This window comes from Coregonus lavaretus (genome assembly GCF_964263955.1).
Source record: "Coregonus lavaretus genome assembly, contig: SUPER_36_unloc_1, whole genome shotgun sequence".
NCBI lineage: Eukaryota > Metazoa > Chordata > Actinopteri > Salmoniformes > Salmonidae > Coregonus > Coregonus lavaretus.
In genome coordinates, this window is record NW_028167175.1 from 1,646,359 (window position 1) to 1,666,370 (window position 20,012).

General features: G+C 42.3%; 3 protein-coding genes across 5 annotated transcripts in view; 1 reads left to right on the plus strand and 2 right to left on the minus strand.

Moving 5' to 3' along the window:
• pald1a (phosphatase domain containing paladin 1a) overlaps window positions 1–20,012 on the plus strand; it is a 333,284-nt gene that overhangs the window by 91,667 nt on the left and 221,605 nt on the right. The window lies entirely within an intron of this gene.
• LOC311111091 (inorganic pyrophosphatase-like) lies at window positions 23–4,280 on the minus strand (the record flags this gene model as incomplete). Its single annotated transcript, XM_084189092.1, has 11 exons — window positions 4,205–4,280; window positions 3,762–3,826; window positions 3,169–3,222; window positions 2,925–3,044; window positions 2,413–2,499; window positions 2,066–2,192; window positions 1,626–1,753; window positions 661–746; window positions 375–444; window positions 202–241; window positions 23–45 (listed from the first exon to the last, which is right to left on the minus strand). Exons 1-11 carry the CDS (start codon window positions 4,263–4,265, stop codon window positions 23–25), a joined length of 861 nt encoding a protein of 286 aa, XP_084045218.1. The 5' UTR covers window positions 4,266–4,280.
• On the minus strand, window positions 5,632–11,369 carry LOC311111088 (leucine-rich repeat-containing protein 20-like). 3 transcript variants are annotated; one of them, XM_084189088.1, is made up of 5 exons: window positions 11,350–11,369; window positions 10,446–10,538; window positions 8,123–8,272; window positions 6,889–7,056; window positions 5,632–6,362 (listed from the first exon to the last, which is right to left on the minus strand). In XM_084189088.1, exons 2-5 carry the CDS (start codon window positions 10,513–10,515, stop codon window positions 6,223–6,225), a joined length of 528 nt encoding a protein of 175 aa, XP_084045214.1. In that variant the 5' UTR covers window positions 10,516–10,538; window positions 11,350–11,369; the 3' UTR covers window positions 5,632–6,222. The 3 variants fall into 3 exon arrangements, with proteins under 3 accessions (XP_084045214.1, XP_084045212.1, XP_084045213.1); XM_084189086.1 differs by having other exon boundaries at window positions 10,702–11,365; XM_084189087.1 differs by lacking the exon at window positions 11,350–11,369 and adding an exon at window positions 11,204–11,315 and having other exon boundaries at window positions 5,831–6,362.

Below are 20,012 nucleotides of genomic sequence, written 5' to 3' on the forward strand. Positions count from 1 at the left end.
TCTTCTTTCTGGGTCAGTTAACTTAGACGTAGAACCATTTGTCAACTGAGAAAATAAGTAGAAAATGTTCCATTGTAAGTGTGAAATCCAACAAAGTTGAATATAGATAGTAAATAAATCGCAGGTGTATTGAATTAAAATAAGATTAATTTAACGTCAAAGCACATACCAATGGAATTAATGAACAAAATAAATACACACCTGCACTGGGAATAGGGTCTTCAGGGCCAAAAGCACCTGCCTACAATACAATGTAAAATGTAAATGTAAAAATATCATTATTATCTATATTATCTATCAAGCACACATGAATATTGCAGCTAGGCTGTTTTAGTATGATAAACAAAATAGTATGATAAGTGAAAGGAACTCACGGCATCAACAACAGCCTTAGCATCAGTAGTGGAACAGCAGAACGGACTATCTGCGACACTGGTGTTTGTACTGGATCAGTGTTCCGAGAAACAGGAAATGGGAGAAAAACACAAACAGAACTGTTTCAGCTGAGAATAAAAACGATGCCTCTGTAAAAAAAAAAAAAAAAAGTCATTGACTGAACTAAAATGGCTCCTTTTGCTTTATCGTTATCAGCATCAATGACAGCCCATTGAACAGATGGTCATATTACACGGAGATTGTGAATCTATATCTCAGTCTCACCAGTTCAGATCTCCAGCATTGGTCTTTTTGGAGATCAGCGCCTTCCAAAACTCATGAGTTTCCTTGACTGTCTTAAGAGCAAAGTCCTGGAAAAAATAATGTCAAATTATTATTTAAAAACTGCATACACCTCCACTATACTACTCTCTGTACTGAGTAGAAAGTAGGCTGCGTCCCAAATGGCCCCTTAGTCCCTTTATAGTGCACTTCTTTTGACCAGGGCCCATCAAAAGTAGTGCACTATATAGGGAATAGAGTTCCACCCTTGGTATGTTCCATATTTCAATAAAAAAGAGTAACAATGTGTACTTACACTGTAATACACTGTTTTATTCTGTTATGTGTGATTGAGTTTACAAATACCCTGTCCTATGAATGATTTAGAGCAGGGGTGTCAAACGCATTTCTTTCCCAGGGGGCCGCATTCGGTCTTCAACGAGGTCCGGTGGGCCGCACTGAAAATTGGTTATATTTCCACGGCGTCAAAATTTGCTACAAATAGTCCTCTAACCATGGTTTAGGGAATGTTCTATGCTCCCTGACTGTCTAGCTTTCATTTAGGTGATTATTAGCGAGCTGGACACAGTCAAGAAACTGTATGAATGTAGGTCCATTATCATTTCTACACAGTTTCTATTTGTTTTTAGTCATTTTAAAGTATATTGAGTTCGTTTTCCTACACACGTTTCTTTTACTCAAACCACCCGTGGGCCGGATTGGACCCCCTCGCGGGGGCCGGATTGAACCCCCTCGCGGGCTGGATTGGACCCCCTCGCGAGCCGGATTGGACCCCCTCGCGGGCCGGATTTGACCCCCTTCGGCCTGCGGGCCATATGTTTGACATCCCTGATTTAGAGGAAGAATCAAATAGTAACTGACATCAATATAAATGTCTTGTTATTGTCATTGGGCATTGCTGTTGTAGGCCTACTGTCAGTAAAAACAGGTGAAAACTGTATTTTTACCCGGTCCTTGAACTCTCCGTTAAATGCAAACTGGTTCTCGGGTTTTCCATCAGGAACTTTATATTTTTTGAACCACTCAAACGTAGCTTCCAGATACCCAGGCTTGAGTCTTCTTACGTCATCAATATCTGCATTGATCACACGAAAGATTTTGCATTTCATTGTTAGCCACAAACACATTTAAACACCCACTACTGTGTAACTGCTGATCAAATATCAGACAGACGTTCCGTCAGTGTCTTAAGGTCTCTGGAAGAAAGCAAGTAGCCTTGTCCAAGCCAGAATGACCCATCAACTCACTACATACTGACACCTGCTCCTGTTTCTGTAGCGTATAAATTCACCCCATGGACAGGATGCTAGTCTACTGAAGGGCCTAAAAAGAAATCAATATATAAATCCCATATATTATGAATACGTATTAGATGTCCTCCTCGTACTGTTAAAGTTGGTGGCCTCTGGATCCTCCATGTTGATGACGATGACTTTCCAGTCTGTTTCTCCTTCGTCGATCAGAGCCAGAGTGCCCAACACCTTGACTTTGATCACCTCTCCACGAGAGCACACCTCAAAATCACAAAGAGAGGGAAATGAAGAAGAGAGAGAGAGAGAGAGAGAGAGAGAGAGAGAGAGAGAGAGAGGAGAAAGAGAGAGAGATTGACAACATTAAATGAGAAGACTATGAATTAAGACAGTACATTCACACAAGCGTGTTACTTTGACAAGTAAAAAAAAAACACACACTGAATAAAAACAGACTCCATTCAATAAAGCTGTAGCCCAGTACCTTGTATCCTATGTCACAGATGTCAATAGGGTCATTGTCACCACAGCATCCTGTATCTCTGTCTTTGTGGCCTGGGTCCTCCCATGTCTGACAGTAAATAAAGATGAGAGGATTGAGAGAACAGTGATTGAATTAACTGCAACTTATAAAGGCGTTATAAAAGCATTCATAAACCCTATAGATGCTTCAGAAATCATTCATAGGCAAATCTCACGCTACAAAGGTACTGATAAGGACGGGCAAATTAGTGTTTTCTTTTATACTGTAATTTGATCAACTTTCAATACATTTCCCCAAGCTGTTTCCATTCTAGGGAGGCTGTAGGCCGTACATTTTACATTTTAGTCATTTAGCAGACGCTCTTATCCAGAGCGACTTACAGTTAGTGAGTGCATACATTTTTCATACTAGGCCCCCCGTGGGAAACGAACCCAAAACCCTGGCGTTGCAAGCGCCATGCTCTACCGACTGAGCTACAAGGCACTACTGCTGTACACCACTGGTTAACGCACCTGGGGGATGGCTCCATAATTCCAGATGTATCCTTTGTGTGGAAACACGTTGGCCACATAACGAAGGTTCCCCTTTTTGATATCTTGCTTCAATGGATTTAGAGGGTCTTTGGTGGCAATCTGAGGGCAATAATACATCATTAACATGAAACAATGAATGGAAATATTAAGTGACTGATGACTTTTTAACATACATTGAGCTAACAAAGGATCATACGACCTCAAGGCAAGTATTGAAACAAACCTCCATCTTTGCATTGGTCCATCTGGGCACCTCAACAACAGCATGGAAGATGTTCTGTTGGAGGAAATAGTCTGAGTTAACTCAACAACAGCATGGAAGATGTTCTGCTGGAGGAAATACTCTGAGTTAACTCAACAACAGCATGGAAGATGTTCTGCTGGAGGAAATAGTCTGAGTTAACTCAACAACAGCATGGAAGATGTTCTGCTGGAGGAAATAGTCTGAGTTAACTCAACAACAGCATGGAAGATGTTCTGTTGGAGGAAATAGTTAACTCAACAACAGCATGGAAGATGTTCTGCTGGAGGAAATAGTCTGAGTTAACTCAACAACAGCATGGAAGATGTTCTGCTAGAGGAAATAGTCTGAGTTAACTCAACAACAGCATGGAAGATGTTCTGCTGGAGGAAATAGTCTGAGTTAACTCAACAACAGCATGAAATATGTTCTGTTGGAGGAAATAGTCAAAGTTAACACAATTGTTTCAGATAGCACATTTCTATTGAAAAACAAAATTAAACAATGATTTGTGGTTAATCACACACACACACACACACACAAACACACACACACACACACACCAACAAGAATACCTGAGCTTCATCTGCATAAATTGGTATGTCATGGAATGGAGAGACGTATTTTCCATCAGTATTTCCTGTGTAGAGAGACAGTGATGAATGCACAGTATATCAGAAACATACTACTGTACTAATACATTCTGGTAACTTCAAACCACCTGATTATTAATTAACAGTAATGTGGGGGGACTTAACGCCAACATGGAACTCATCACCTCACATACTGACACACTGTAGATACCTATATTGTAGCATGAGAGCCACACTGTAGTCTGTACATGTCAAGCTGTATAGCTACAACCACTAAAGCTTAGTTCATCACACGCCAAGCTAGACACAGCTACAGTCTAATTCTTTAGCTTCGTATATATATATATATATATATATATATATATATATATATATATATATATACCAAACTATACGTTGATGTATTGAAAGAGCTGGTCACTCACTGAAGAACACCCTGTAGTCCAGTGTGTTGGGCTTGCCCCGCTCCTCGATGGTGAAGCTCATGTCTACTGCTTTATTTTGTCCAGTCTGCTTCCTGGTACTGCTGCTAGTTGGTGTGTTACCTGTAGGAGTAGACAATGGGAAGCCCATCTCCTCCTAATACAGGTTAACTAGCAGGTTAAGACCGTAGGTTGGAGAGTGAGGGAGTATGCGTAGGAGGCGTGCACACCTCTTAAGGCAATGGAAACGCAGGGCTTGGTGACGTCAGGCTTGATCTGTGTGTGTGTGTGTGTGTGTGTGTGAGACAACAGAAGTGTGTGTGTGTGTGTGGGGGGGGGGGGGCAATCCTATAAGGCTCTGTGTTAGTATGTGAACAAGGAACTACCTTCAACGTTACAATAACTGCACAGTTAAATATAGCCCAGTACATGGGTGAATGTAGACTCTTGAGAAAGCTATAATTGGCCCTTGGTAGTCTAACCTAATCTCTTTGCTCCATAGTCCTACTGCTTCCTTGTAAGTCCCTGATCCCTACTACTGTATAAGACAACAAGATCAGAGGCTGTTCAAAATACAACACATTACTTGTCCTCGCTTGGTAAGTGTGTTTGGATGCCCAGTTTCCTCCACAATGTAGTAGAGATACAATATAATAGCATTAGCTGGTGCAAATGTCAGGGCTTTTGAGTACCTTTTCATTCAAACTAAAACAGATGGAGCTGACTGGTAGTTAGAGATAGGCCAATTAAGACCATGCTTAAGTGTTATGCCCATGGCGTGACCTTTCACCACCTGTGTACGTCCCAAATGGCACCCTATTTCCTAAATAGTGCACTGCTTTTGACCAGAGATCTATGGTGCCTTAGGGCAATCTTACAGATTGTAAATGCAAATAAAATACATGATATCATTCACTTTATCTTTTGGATCTATATTCATGATAATAATCTAGTCTTCATGCTCTGAAAACAGATAATAACCTGGTCTTCATGCTCTGAAAACAGATAATAACCTGGTCTTCATGCTCTGAAAACAGATAATAACCTGGTCTTCATGCTCTGAAAACAGATAATAACCTGGTCTTCATGCTCTGAAAACAGATAATAACCTAGTCTTCATGCTCTGAAAACAGATAATAACCTGGTCTTCATGCTCTGAAAACAGATAATAACCTGGTCTTCATGCTCTGAAAACAGATAATAACCTAGTCTTCATGCTCTGAAAACAGATAATAACCTAGTCTTCATGCTCTGAAAACAGATAATAACCTGGTATTCATGCTCTGAAAACAGATAATAACCTGGTCTTCATGCTCTGAAAATAGATAATTTAATCATTTTTAAAATTCACACACAATGGGTACTGTAACGATCAACCAAACTATATAGACTACATTTAGCAAGCAAATTAATCCAAGGAGCTGATGAAATAAAATTTGGAATCAAAATATTTATTCAGTGTTTTCTAAATGAGTAAAGTAAGTCCATTCACAGAGGCATGTGAGCTACAACGTGGGTGTTGACAGTAAACTCAGACTGCTTGATTTCATTTCCCTCTACATAAGGAGAGACAGCACATCTCTCCAGTTATGCTGATAGGTTGAAGACTATAAAAAATATGTAGCACCTAATTGCCATTCCTTTGGTGATGAAAACACTGAGGCCCGTTGTTAATAAGGACTATGTACTAGGTGTAGCTCTTGATGTGCTCTGGAAAGGCTACTGTAAAGTGTAAACAGCAACATCTAGTCATCTCTCAACTGAGCCCACCTCAAATGGACTTTCAGCAATGGCAGCGACTACAGTAGGCCCACGTGTTCTGTTCTGGAGAGGCCTCAAGGTTGATAGTTCCCCTGCAGCAAACAGGATGGAAAAATGTAATGAAATAGAGGCCAAACAATCGAATCGCTGAAGAATCAAAAGCAATTAATTGTACTATTGAAAAAGTCTGAAGGCACAGCATGCAATCATCATTGTCTCTGGGTGTGGATAGAATGTCCATCTTAGAAGAAGACATGTTTCTAGTTGTCTGTTGTAGTTTGAATTTCAAATGTTTGAGGAAATTGCTGAATGGCAGTTAACAAGTTGTTGTCCAAAGGATTTGACTTCAAGTTGATCCACTTCAGAGCTGGCATGGCCTGCAACTTTTCCATGGGGAGTTCTGTGGGAGAGATGAGGAGATGACACATTATTAGACAATTGAGAAAGAGCCAATGAATGTTCAAAAGAGTCTGGTTCCTGATTCTCCACACTTCTCCTACTTCTCTGCACTTGCTCACTTTCTCTCACGGATTAAACAACGGTACAGCCAATTAACTCCCTACAGCCAATTCGAACACCAATCCAATGGTATTAACTTCCTCCAGCCAATTCTAACACCAATCCAATGGTATTAACTTCCTCCAGCCAATTCTAACACCAATCCAATGGTATTAACTTCCTCCAGCCAATTCTAACACCAATCCAATGGTATTAATGTCCTCCAGCCAATTCTAACACCAATCCAATGGTATTAACTTCCTCCAGCCAATTCTAACACCAATCCAATGGTATTAACTTCCTCCAGCCAATTCGAACACCAATCCAATGGTATTAACTTCCTCCAGCCAATTCTAACACCAATCCAATGCATTTAAATCCTTGGAAGAAGGGTAGAGAATGGGAATGCAGCACTGACTCCATCTTACCAGTGATATCATTCCCTTCCAGGTTGATCCTTTCCAGTGACTGGATCTCCGTCAGTCTCTCAGGGAAGACAGACAACTTGTTGTTGGCCAAGTTGATGCTGGTCAGATGCTCCAGCTCCCCAACTACGTCTGGCAGTTTAGTGATCACATTGCCGTGCAAGTCCAGTTCTGAAAAGGTATTGGAAAATACTGCTAAATCACTAGCTAACTTACCCGAATATTCCCTGCACAGATTCAACACATTCAGTCAAACATTTGTAGAATATTGGTGTATTAGGCTAGCCTGGTCCCAGATCTGTTTGTGCTCTTGCCGAAACAGACTGGCCCCAGGCTAGTGTTAGGCTGCTATACTGGCCCCAGGCTAGTGTTAGGCTGCTATACTGGCCCCAGGCTAGTGTTAGGCTGCTATACTGGCCCCAAGCTAGTGTTAGGCTGCTATACTGGCCCCAGGCTAGTGTTAGGCTGCTATACTGGCCCCAGGCTAGTGTTAGGCTGCTATACTGGCCCCAGGCTAGTGTTAGGCTGCTATACTGGCCCCAAGCTAGTGTTAGGCTGCTATACTGGCCCCAGGCTAGTGTTAGGCTGCTATACTGGCCCCAAGCTAGTGTTAGGCTGCTATACTGGCCCCAGGCTAGTGTTAGGCTGCTATACTGGCCCCAGGCTAGTGTTAGGCTACTATACTGGCCACCAAGCTAGTGTTAGGCTGCTATACTGGCCCCAGGCTAGTGTTAGGCTGCTTAACTGGCTCCAGGCTAGTGTTAGGCTGCTATACTGGCCCCAGGCTAGTGTTAGGCTGCTATACTGGCCCCAGGCTAGTGTTAGGCTGCTATACTGGCCACCAAGCTAGTGTTAGGCTGCTATACTGGCCCCAGGCTAGTGTTAGGCTGCTATACTGGCCCCAAGCTAGTGTTAGGCTGCTATACTGGCCCCAGGCTAGTGGTAGGCTGCTATACTGGCCCCAGGCTAGTGTTAGGCTGCTATACTGGCCCCAGGCTAGTGTTAGGCTGCTATACTGGCCCCAGGCTAGTGTTAGGCTGCTATACTGGCCACCAAGCTAGTGTTAGGCTGCTATACTGGCCCCAGGCTAGTGTTAGGCTGCTATTACAAAGACGTATGCTACCTTAAAGATAAAGGCTTTAAGGCTATCAATCTGATAACTTGTGATAGTGTTATGTAAAAGGCCCCTCCACTAAATCATGTTTAGTTAGGGGGGGAAGTATGCATGTATAGCTACCTCTCAATTGAGTGAAGGTTTTGAAGAATTTGCCAGTAACTCCCTTCATCTCATTGTCAGCCAACGTGACGATGTGTATCTTCTCTGCAACGCTGTTGAGGACCCTGAATACGCCATCTGGGAAACTTATCAGTTTGCAGTTCGACAGATCTAAAGACATAAAGGAGAACAATTAGGAATGGCCATGATCGAATCCCAAATGGCACCCTATTCCCTATTTAGTGCACTACTTTTGACCAAGGCCCATAGGGCTCTGTTCAAAACTAGTGCACTACATAGGGAATACGGTGGTATTTGGGATGCACATATGAGAAAGCATGGCCTAGAGCTGAAGAAGATTAGTGTTATATTGAAGAGGGGATTTTCAATATAAACTTTACAGTCATACCTCCAATCATTGTTCAAATCTAACGTTACTGCAACCCTCTGGTTCTTATGTCAAATATGCAATTAACTTCACGACAATATAATTGATTGCCATAGTCAGGCTGAGAGGACAACATAATATCATCCTGGAAGTAGAACTTTTGGTAACACATTTACTGTCATCTGCTGGCCAGAAGTAGTACGACTCAACATGCTGGAGAGACACTACATGATCAAAGGTATGTGGACACCTGCTCATCGAACATCTCATTCCAAAATCATGGGTATTAATATGGAGTTGGTCCCCCCCCTTTGCTGCTATAACAGCCTCCACTCTTCTGGGAAGGCTTTCCACTAGATGTTGGAACATTGCTGAGGGGACTTGCTTCCATTCAGCCACAAGAGCATTAGTGAGGTCGGGCACTGATGTTGGGCGATTAGGCCTGGCTCGCAGTCGGCGTTCCAATTCATCCCAAAGGTTTTCAATGGGGTTGAGGTCAGGGCTCTGTGCAGGCTAGTCAAGTTCTTCCACACTGATCTCGACAAACCATTTCTGTATGGACCTCCTTTGTACACGGGGGCATTGTCATGCTGATGGTGCCACGTTGAAAGTCACTGAGCTCTTCAGTAAGGCCATTGTAATGTCAATGTTTGTCTATGGAGATTGCATGGCTGTGTGCTCGATTTTATAAACCTGTCAGCAACGGGTGTGGCTGAAATGGCCGAATCCACTAATTTTAAGGGGTGTCCCATATACTTTTGTATATATAGTGTCCCTGTAGATCAGGGATCATCAACTAGATTCAGCCGCCAGACTATTTTTCCTGGAGTGGATGGTCAGGTGGCCGGAACATAATTAGAAATCATTTTTAGACTGCAAATGTACTGCAAGAAGCCCAAACAGATATAAAGTTTGATTCAAACATGATCATTTCAAACCTTGCTTACATTTGTATATGATCAGATGGCTCTCTATTATGCGTGGGAATACTTGGGAACAGATTTCTTAAATTAAATCACTTGGAGCTGATTTCCTGGTATTTTTAAAGTATTTTATGTCCAACAAATGAAAATTCCACATTACAAAAAAATTAAAAATTATAATTATACAAAACATTTGCTCAGAACACTTGGGGGGCCAAATAAAACCACCCGTGGGCCAAATGCTTATAAATGGCTTTTAATTCCACTTGAAAAAATTAAGATATCCAGTAACATATTTCTTTCCATACAGTGCATCCCAAATGACACCCTATTCCCTTTATAGTGCACTACTTTGGAACCAGAAACCCTATGGGCCCTGTTCAAAACTAGTGTAGTATATAGGTGTCACGGATTCTGCCGAGGCTGCCCCTCCTCCTTGCTCGGGCAGGCTTCGGCGTTCGTCGTCACCGGAATACTAGCTGCTGCCGATCTAAGTTCTCTGTTTCTATGTTGCACCTGTTGTCTGATTGTCACACACCTGTTGCCCATTATGTGATCACTCCTTCCCTATTTAACCCAGTGGCTCCCATTGTGTTTTGTGCGTGGTTGTTTTCGTTTCGTGTGTCGTTTGTGAGCGGGTTAGTTCCTCCCTGTGTGGAGAGATTTCTGTATTGTATTTCTTTACTCATTTCTCAGTAAAGTACGTTTCTTCGAGTTCTGTGTCCTGCGCCTGACTTCGACCCACCGCATTACACTGACACTCGTGACAATAGGGAATAGTATCTTCCTTTTCTGTCTTATGTACAAGGCAAAGGGTGGCTACCTTGAAGAATCTCAAATATAAAATATATTTAGATTTGTTTAACACCTTTTTGGGTTACTACATGATTCCATATGTGTTATTTCATCGTTTTGATGTCTTCACTATTATTCTACAATGTAGAAAATAGTAAAAATAAAGAAAAACCCTGGAATGAGTAGGTGTGTCCAAACTTTTGACTGGTACTGTATGTAAAGGATTTAATTCACTTACCCAGAGTATCTTTCTCCTCCTCCACTGTCGCATTGACTCTCCGGGCAACATTGGCCACAGCCTCTGCCATTATGCTAGGTCTACGTATCTCACCTGGGGTAGAGAGGGGAGAGGTCGTTGTAATACTTCAGACAAACATTTTCAAACCAGACATTTTCAACTGAATTTTCTTTGGCATATTAAAATATTATTCATCAGGTTAACAAGTTGTTGTTTCTCCATGTAATTTGGTAATGAGATATTTTTAACATGTTACCAGATCATGCATACAAGCTTGCTAGTTGCAACTTTGTGTCAAGGACTCCTCTATTGTACATTGGAATGTTACAATGAATCTTGTTCAATATGTCAGCCACTGCTGCAACGTTGTGTCCTCTTCACAAAGTTCACAGAAAGCACATGAAGAACTTGATGACCTGTCCTACGTCGAGTTATAGGCTAGCTACAACCGTTAGTTAGCTATTAAAGCAAGCTTAATTCGTAGTAATAGTTAAATTGCTAGTTTCCTAATGTAGCCTACTCATAATTCCACAAACGACGTCCGGGTGGGGAGCTGTATAATAGATAGTGCAATAGAATAAGCATATATAAACGTAGATGCATCAATCTACCCCTAAACTTGAACTGTGGTTGACAGCTGCGAAAGTTAGCGAGTCAGTGCAAGCTCTGTCCAATCAAATCCATTCATTCTCAAACACATTTGGCGACAGACTATTTTTAGCCAAAGAGATACAACGAGATAAAGACTATCAATGCACTTTTCAGATGACCTGTTCCGACGTTATTGTTCAAATCAGTCCAATACGTTAAAATACTTTGTTTTTGTGGGCCATTTGACTTTAAAGACACTATTTAAGCCTCTTGCTTCCGTCAAGATTTACATCGCGTCTACAGTCCAACCTACCGTATTGACGAGAGTCAAAGGCGCGCAAGGAAGTTTCAGAGAGATAACTGAGAACTACAGATCTAAATTCAGCCCATATTTTACGCAGGATTGATCTGTATGAATATCAGGCTGTAACGGGGTGTTACGTTGTATCAAGTTGTGTCATCACAGTGTACAGTGCATCAGCACTATTCGCACACATGCGACTAAGATCAACTGATTGTTGAGTTATAACAGTATAAAAACTGAAGTTCAGAGTTTCACCTACCTTAGGATCCTGGTTAGGGCTTCGCCCGCTGTGTAAGGACAGAGTTGTACTGCCACATACACTATTCTGGAAACCCCCTGACTGGTCAACTATTCAGTGTGCTTTGTCAATGGTCCTGAAGACAATGGCCATGTATTGATAGGTACTCTCTGTTCATTCACAACATTTCATCACTCATGGTGAATAGCATGCCAGGTGAATGAGGCCAGAAGATGCAGTTAGTGCATATACTTTTTTTGCAAGTGTTCCCCGGTTATTGAGCAGTTACACATTAGTTATTACATAGTACTTGATATTTTCTGTTGTATTTCTGACTTTATGTTTTGTTTTACCCCATATGTAACTCTGTGTTGTTGTTTTTTATCGCACTGCTTTGCTTTATCTTGGCCAGGTCGCAGTTGTAAATGAGAACTTGTTCTCAACTGGCTTACCTGGTTAAATAAAGGTGAAATAAAACATTAAAATAAATATCTGATTTAGTTATTGAGAAGTAGGATATTTACAGTGAGATACGCTTATTTACATTCCTGAACTTTTGGGGCATTTATTTTGGTGTATTTATTAGTAATTTTGAGAAAAAAGAGAGAAGAGAGTTTTCGTTCATTCTAAAAACTGAAATTCCATCCACCTTTATTGTTTATTTTGTGTCAGGAATGAGTTTTTTTGTGGTAGTTTCAGGTAAATATGCGAACAATCCAGCACAGTGCATCGCTCAACTCAGAGAACTCCAGAACCCATGGAATTAGAATGAATGAATATTCCCAACTGAGTTCACAGCAGGTCATTCTAGTGAATGTACATATCATGGTTTTCATAGACAAGAGTCAAACGCATATGTTGTGTTACTAATGAATGAATAACATGAGAAAAAATACATACACTTTAATCAGCTAACAAAATAGTTTTACAAAATCAAACATACAGTCGTGGTCAAAAGTTTTGAGAATGACACAAATATTGGTCTTCACAAAGTTCGCTGCTTCAGTGTTATGAGATATTTTTGTCAGATGTTACTATGGTATACTGAAGTATAATTACAAGCATTCCATAAGTTTCAAAGGCTTTTATTGACAATTACATTAAGTTTATGCAAAGAGTCAATATTTCCAGTGTTGACCCTTCTTTTTCAAGACCTCTGCAATCCGCCCTGGCATGCTGTCAATTAACTTTTGGGCCACATCCTGACTGATGGCAGCCCATTCTTGCATAATCAATGCTTGGAGTTTGTCAGAATTTGTGGGTTTTTGTTTGTCCACCCGCCTCTTGAGGATTGACCACAAGTTCTCAATGGGATTAAGGTCTGGGGAGTTTCCTGGCCATGGACCCAAAATGTCGATGTTTTGTTCCCCGAGCCACTTAGTTATCACTTTTGCCTTATGGCAAGGTGCTCCATCATGCTGCAAAAGGCATTCTTTATTCATGGCTGTGTTCTTAGGCATAATTGTGAGTGAGCCCACTCCCTTGGCTGAGAAGCAACCCCACACATGAATGGTCTCAGGATGCTTTACTGTTGGCATGACACAGGACTGATGATAGCGCTCACCTTGTCTTCTCCGGACAAGGTGTTTTCCGGATGCCCCAAACAATCGGAAAGAGGATTCATCAGAGAAAATGACTTTACCCCAGTCCTCAGCAGTCCAATCCCTGTACCCTTTGCAGAATATCAGTCTGTCCCTGATGTTTTTCCTGGAGAGAAGTGGCTTCTTTGCTGCCCTTCTTGACACCAGGCCATCCTCCAAAAATCTTCGCCTCACTGTGCATGCAGATGCACTCACACCTGCCTGCTGCCATTCCTGAGCAAGCTCTGCACTGGTGGTGCCCCGATCCCGCAGCTGAATCAACTTTAGGAGACGGTCCTGGCGCTTGCTGGACTTTCTTGGGTGCCCTGATGCCTTCTTCACAACAATTGAACCTCTCTCCTTGAAGTTCTTGACGATCCTATAAATGGTTGATTTAGGTGCAATCTTACTAGCAGCAATATCCTTGCCTGTGAAGCCTTTTTTGTTTTGTGCAAAGCAATGATGACGGCACGTGTTTCCTTAACTCAATCAGCATGACAGAGTGATCTCCAGCCTTGTCCTCGTCAACACTCTCACCTGTGTTAACGAGAGAATCACTGACATGATGGCAGCTGGTCCTTTTGTGGCAGGGCTGAAATGCAGTGGAAATGTTTTTTGGAGATTATGTTCATTTTCATGGCAAATAGGGACTTTGCAATTCTGATCACTCTGATCACTCTTCATGACATTCTGGAGTATATGCAAATTTCCATCATCAAAACTGAGGCAGCAGACTTTGTGAAAATTAGTATTTGTGTCATTCTCAAAACGTTTGACGACGACTGTATTAATTATGAAATCCTCCTAAAACAGAGAGAGCAATAAATTAACATAAATACCCAAACTTTATTTTAGTATTATTTACAATAAATATAATGTACCTGTTCCGTTACACCCAGTAGGTGTCTACTATAGTGTAAATAGTGCTTGAATAGTGAATAACATCACCATTTCCTATGACTTCTAATGAAATGGCAGGTCTTCTTACTGATTCCTAAAATCCAAAGCAGTCACATTCGGAGAGAAAATCCATCCTGTACATATACAGGCTTTCTAAACATACAGGACATCTGCCATACCGCTTGAGGAGTGCACAGTCACAATAATCAAAGAGCTTACACAAAGTGTTTTCTTATTGTTTTCAACCATCTGATACAGACTCTTGGATATCAGTTCTGTCAGTGAAATTCCACTCTAAAGTTCCGGAACCCTCAGTTGTGTGTCCAAAAGGAGATGAGCGGTAGCCTAGTCTCTTCTCAAGCAGTCGTGAGAAGACGCCCAGGCTTTGCTCACATCGTTTCTTTACTGAAGGTAAAGGTAAAAGCCTGTGACGGGGCTACAGGCAGCCACATTCATCCACAGTCATGTCCTCGTGATGGCGAAGCAGCATTTCTCCATTCTCATAATACAGCATGCTCAGAGGACTCGTCTTGGTGGGGGCGCAACACGCAGAGGGAAGCCGCTCAGGCTGGTAGTGTTTTAGTAGACTCTGGAGGAAAAAAGAGACAAGACGCAATCTGTGAGCAAAAATGTCCAAACAACTTCAAATAGGTATGAAGCATTGCCACAGTATCTAGCAATGGTCAAATAATCAATGAGCTTTGTACAGTTAAGCTATTCGCTGCTATTCGCTGCTCTGGCACCCCAATGGTGGAACAAGCTCCCCCACGACGCCAGGACAGCGGAGTCACTGACCACATTCCGGAGACACTTGAAACCCTACCTCTTTAAGGAATACCTGCAATAGTATAAAAGTAATCCTTCTACCCCTCCCCCACCCCCCCATAAAAAATAAAGTGCTTGTCCCACTGGCTATCTTACAGTGAGGGAAAAAAGTATTTGATCCCCTGCTGATTTTGTATGTTTGTATGTTTGTATGATTCCAAACTCTCCACCATGGCCAAGACCAAAGAGCTCTCCAAGGATGTCAGGGACAAGATTGTAGACTTACACAAGGCTGGAATGGGCTACAAGACCATCGCCAAGCAGCTTGGTGAGAAGGTGACAACAGTTGGTGCGATTATTCGCAAATGGAAGAAACACAAAAGAACTGTCAATCTCCCTTGGCCTGGGGCTCCATGCAAGATCTCACCTCGTGGAGTTGCAATGATCATGAGAACGGTGAGGAATCAGCCCAGAACTACACAGGAGGATCTTGTCAATGATCTCAAGGCAGCTGGGACCATAGTCACCAAGAAAACAATTGGTAATACACTACGCCGTCAAGGACTGAAATCCTGCAGCGCCCGCAAGGTCCCCCTGCTCAAGAAAGCACATATACAGGGCCATCTGAAGTTTGCCAATGAACATCTGAATGATTCAGAGGAGATCTGGGTGAAAGTGTTGTGGTCAGATGAGACCAAAATCGAGCTCTTTGGCATCAACTCAACTCGCCGTGTTTTGAGGAGGAGGAATGCTGCCTATGACCCCAAGAACACCACCCCCACCGTCAAACATGGAGGTGGAAACATTATTGCTTTGGGGGTGTTTTTCTGCTAAGCGGACAGGATAACTTCACCGCATCAAAGGGACGATGGACGGGGCCATGTACCGTCAAATCTTGTGTGAGAACCTCCTTCCCTCAGCCAGGGCATTGAAAATGGGTCGTGGATGGGTATTCCAGCATGACAATGACCCAAAACACACGGCCAAGGCAACAAAGGAGTGGCTCAAGAAGAAGCACATTAAGGTCCTGGAGTGGCCTAGCCAGTCTCCAGACCTTAATCCCATAGAAAATCTGTGGAGGGAGCTGAAGGTTCGAGTTGCCAAACGTCAGCCTCGAAACCGAGTTGCCAAACGTCAGCCTCGAAACCTTAATGACTTGGAGAAGATCTGCAAAGAGGAGTGGAACAAAATCCCTCCTGAGATGTGTGCAAACCTGGTGGCCAACTACAAGAAACGTCTGACCTCTGTGATTGCCAACAAGGGTTTTGCCACCAAGTACTAAGTCATGTTTTGCAGAGGGGTCAAATACTTATTTCCCTCATTAAAATGCAAATCAATTTATAAAAAAATTTACATGCGTTTTTCTGGATTTTTTTTGTTATTATTCTGTCTCTCACTGTTCAAATAAAATAAAATTATAGACTGATTATGTCTTTGTCAGTGGGCAAATGTACAAAATCAGCAGGGGATCAAATACTTTCTTCCCTCACTGTAAGTTGAATGCACCAATTTGTAAGTCGCTCTGGATAAGAGCGTTTGCTAAATGACGTAAATGTAAATATACATTTGAAAACAGTATATTATTTGACACGTTTTGGAAAATCCCGTAGAAACACATTGAAACTTACCTGCATGTAAGCATGATTTGTTGGGTTCAAGTCTTCTCCCAGAGGACTTGGACAGATCCCCTCACATCGATAGGCATTATACTTCTTTGGGAAGACGATCCAGGACCCCCAGCCTATCTGATTGAAGTCTACATGCATATCAACTCTTCGACAGAGCGACGGGTCAATCTCATTGTTTCTGCTGGACACCTCTGGACCTCTCATGGCCGGTGGATCCCTCTGGCCTGAGTGGCCCCTTTTTGTCCTGTGTCTCTTCGGCCTGCGGACCTTCTTGGGCTCGGTGGTGGACAGGAACTTGGACTGTTCGGCTGTGTGGAGGAGGCTAGCCTTGGCCCGGCAGCCCTCCTCTGACCCTGTATGAGAGAAGACAACCAGCAAGGCTCTGTCGCTCGCACGCTGACTCTGCTGTGTTCTAGACCCAGCCAACTGGACAGGGTTCTGCTGTGTTCTAGACCCAGCCAACTGGACAGGGTTCTGCTGTGTTTCAGACCCAGCCAACTGGACAGGGTTCTGCTGTGTTTTAGATCCAGCCAACTGGACAGGGTTCTGCTGTGTTTCAGACCCAGCCAACTGGACAGGGTTCTGCTGTGTTTCAGACCCAGCCAACTGGACAGGGTTGGGGAAGAACACATCTCTCTTTGTCTTGTTTGGTGATCTCCTCTTCCTTGAGCTCCTGGAGACCTGTTTCTGGCCGAGCCAGTTCAACAGTGGACCAGTGAGGTTGTAAACCTTCCAGTGCTGAGAGGAGGTGATCACAGAGGAGACAGAGAGATATCCCACCAGCTGGTGTTCCTGGCAGATCCCCTGTGTCTGCCTGCACGGGTAGTCGTGGTGATGGTAGATCTCCACGGTAATGTTGGAAGCCCTCGTCGCTCGGGGAAACCTGAACCTGAGCTCTGCAGCTTGGATCTGGTCGTCGGCCAATAAGGTGGTTAGGTCAAAGGTTGCAGTCCAGCGTCGGTGTCTGTGAGACAAACCTATTGTGAAGAAGAAGAAAAAACAGATTGTTCAGAATTTGCACTGACTAGTTCTTCTTTGAACATTATCATCTGGTCTGGTCTCTCACGTCAACTATGTACTCACATATACGTCTTTAGACAAGCATACATCCCAGTTATCCATCTGAACCACCATACAACGTTAAGTAGTTATATAATCAAAAGATTTGTTTTTATATCACCCATCTTTTTCAAACCCTTTAATGGTCAACTAAGGGTAAAAGAGATTATAATACATTTATACTTATAAAAAAGAGCTCTTAAACAACCATAGAGCTCATGAATAAACTGTTAATTTAGGAGGAATACACATGTTCTATTCAATCCTGGACAGCAATTCAGGCAGAGTATTTAGCATATTGGTTCTGGTTTACATCTAAGTAGTCAGAATGAATCATGCTTGTATTCTAAAAACAATATTGTTTTAATATTTTTAAAGAAATACCATTTTAGAACTAGGCAAAGCATGTTTGAGCATGTTTACAAATAGAAACTTTACTTCAATGCAACTAGGCAACTAGTTTGTGGATTAATCTACCATCGGCTGGGGTCAACATCAACATGTGTGAATTAGGACATGAATTGTGATGCAAAGAAGAACAAGGCATTGAGGTGTGGTACAAAATTCATCAAGAAGATTAAACACTATTGTACTATTGTCCCAATGTAATTGTAACGTTGCTATTGATAATCTATTTGTTGATTAAAGGTACTGTACCAAAACATCTACATTCGTTTAGCCTAGATGAGATGGGTCTGTTTTGCTCAGTCAGTTTCGAACACTAAGTCTGATCTGATGGCTGGGGAAATAAAAAGTATGAAGATTAAGGGACAACGGCAGGAGGACGAGGCTAGGCCTAATCCACTCAAAGTAAACACCGGATCGAAACCAATCATTTAACACGTCCTTAGCTCGGCTTCCGCATATCCTCCATTCAAACAAATAGGTAACAACTATGACACCTAGCAGTGATGTTAAATTAGATTCAGTGGTGTTGGGGAGCCGAGCCACCGGCGGAGCGGTCCGTGGAACATGTAGGCTACATGTTGTTAAAATCCCGCCCTGGCCCGAGATGTGGGTCTAGGCCACCACTCTAATCTAATCAAGGGAAGTGTGAAAAGAACTGAGGGGACTTGGGGGACTTGTTGATTTGAGTTAACAAACGATTTGAATAGGGATGTCTGGCAACATTTCTAATCAACATCGCCCCATTTAAAGAAAAAAGAGGTTTGCTTTGAGAATTAGGCTGAAAACCAGCCTTTTCACACGCTGATCCTTGTACGGTTATTCAGCCGGCAAATGAATGTGGATTGGAGCGCTTTGAGATCGTCTGGCGCAGGGATTTGACAGCCACTGTGGTGCGCAACCATGGCAAGAAAATGATCTAACTTTTTTTGAAGAATGAAAATAATGCAATAAAATTGCTCAAAACAAAGTTTAATTTACTAGGCTTGGAGTAGGCTAGGCAATAGGCCACACACTATTATAAAAGGCTCTGAACAGAATATGTTATATTATTATCACCTGTTACACTAAATTCAGGCAGGCAGCATAGGCTATATTTCAAGAATGTAGCCTATATGCCCAACTAAACGAATGAATAAATATGCCTATTGGCTGAAGGTATACTTTAAAAAAAAAATCTTACTTTTTGCCATCACACTCTTGACTGTGTCTGCTTGTTTTGCGGTGGTCTGCTCCATTACATCTATAGGCCGAGTGAGATTTGATTTGTAATTCCGGTAAAGGTGCATCATATACGTCGGTGCCAGGTGATGGTATCCAGGTGAACGGTGGTCTACAGCAAAACGTCGTGATATGCCGTGATAAACTCCATCTCTAGATTTGTGAATTCCTTGAGCCAGCAGTATGAGCAGAGAGGCATGAAGCGCTACACCTAGAGCGCCTAAAGAATGCATGCTGGTTGAGTCAAATTGGATGACAGATTCCTCTCTGGGTTGAGATAAGCTTGGCTTTTATACCTATCCCACTCCCATGCATATTTAACAAGTAGCCGCGAACATTAAAGGAAATTGACATGCGTCTTCAAGGCTTGTGACAAGACAGGTCATCATCCATTGACTTGTTAATGAGTTGCCCAAGCCAATGACTGGGTGACGTGTATTTAGAACGACCAGTGAGCACAAACTCCCTATAGCACCTTTATAATAATAATAAAAATAATATGCCATTTAGCAGAAGCTTTTATCCAAAGCGACTTACAGTCATGCGGTTTTTTTTTTGTGTATGGGTGGTCCCGGGGATCGAACCCACTACCTTGGCGTTACAAGCGCCGTGCTCTACCAGCTGAGATACAGAGGACCACAGAGGACCACAGAGGACCACCTTTCTCATCAATAGTTATTTAAAAAGTCACCTTCTTTATTAGCCTTCAGCTACGTTCACTTTCCATATGAAATATATTCATTCCAATCAATCAGTTGGGCTATAGATTAGGGTTAAGGGTTTTAGTTTGATAAACCTGTACATTCTGCTCTCTGTAACGAAGAGCTAGCTGGTTATGACAATAGATTACGAATTCTATGGACATAAGCCTATATA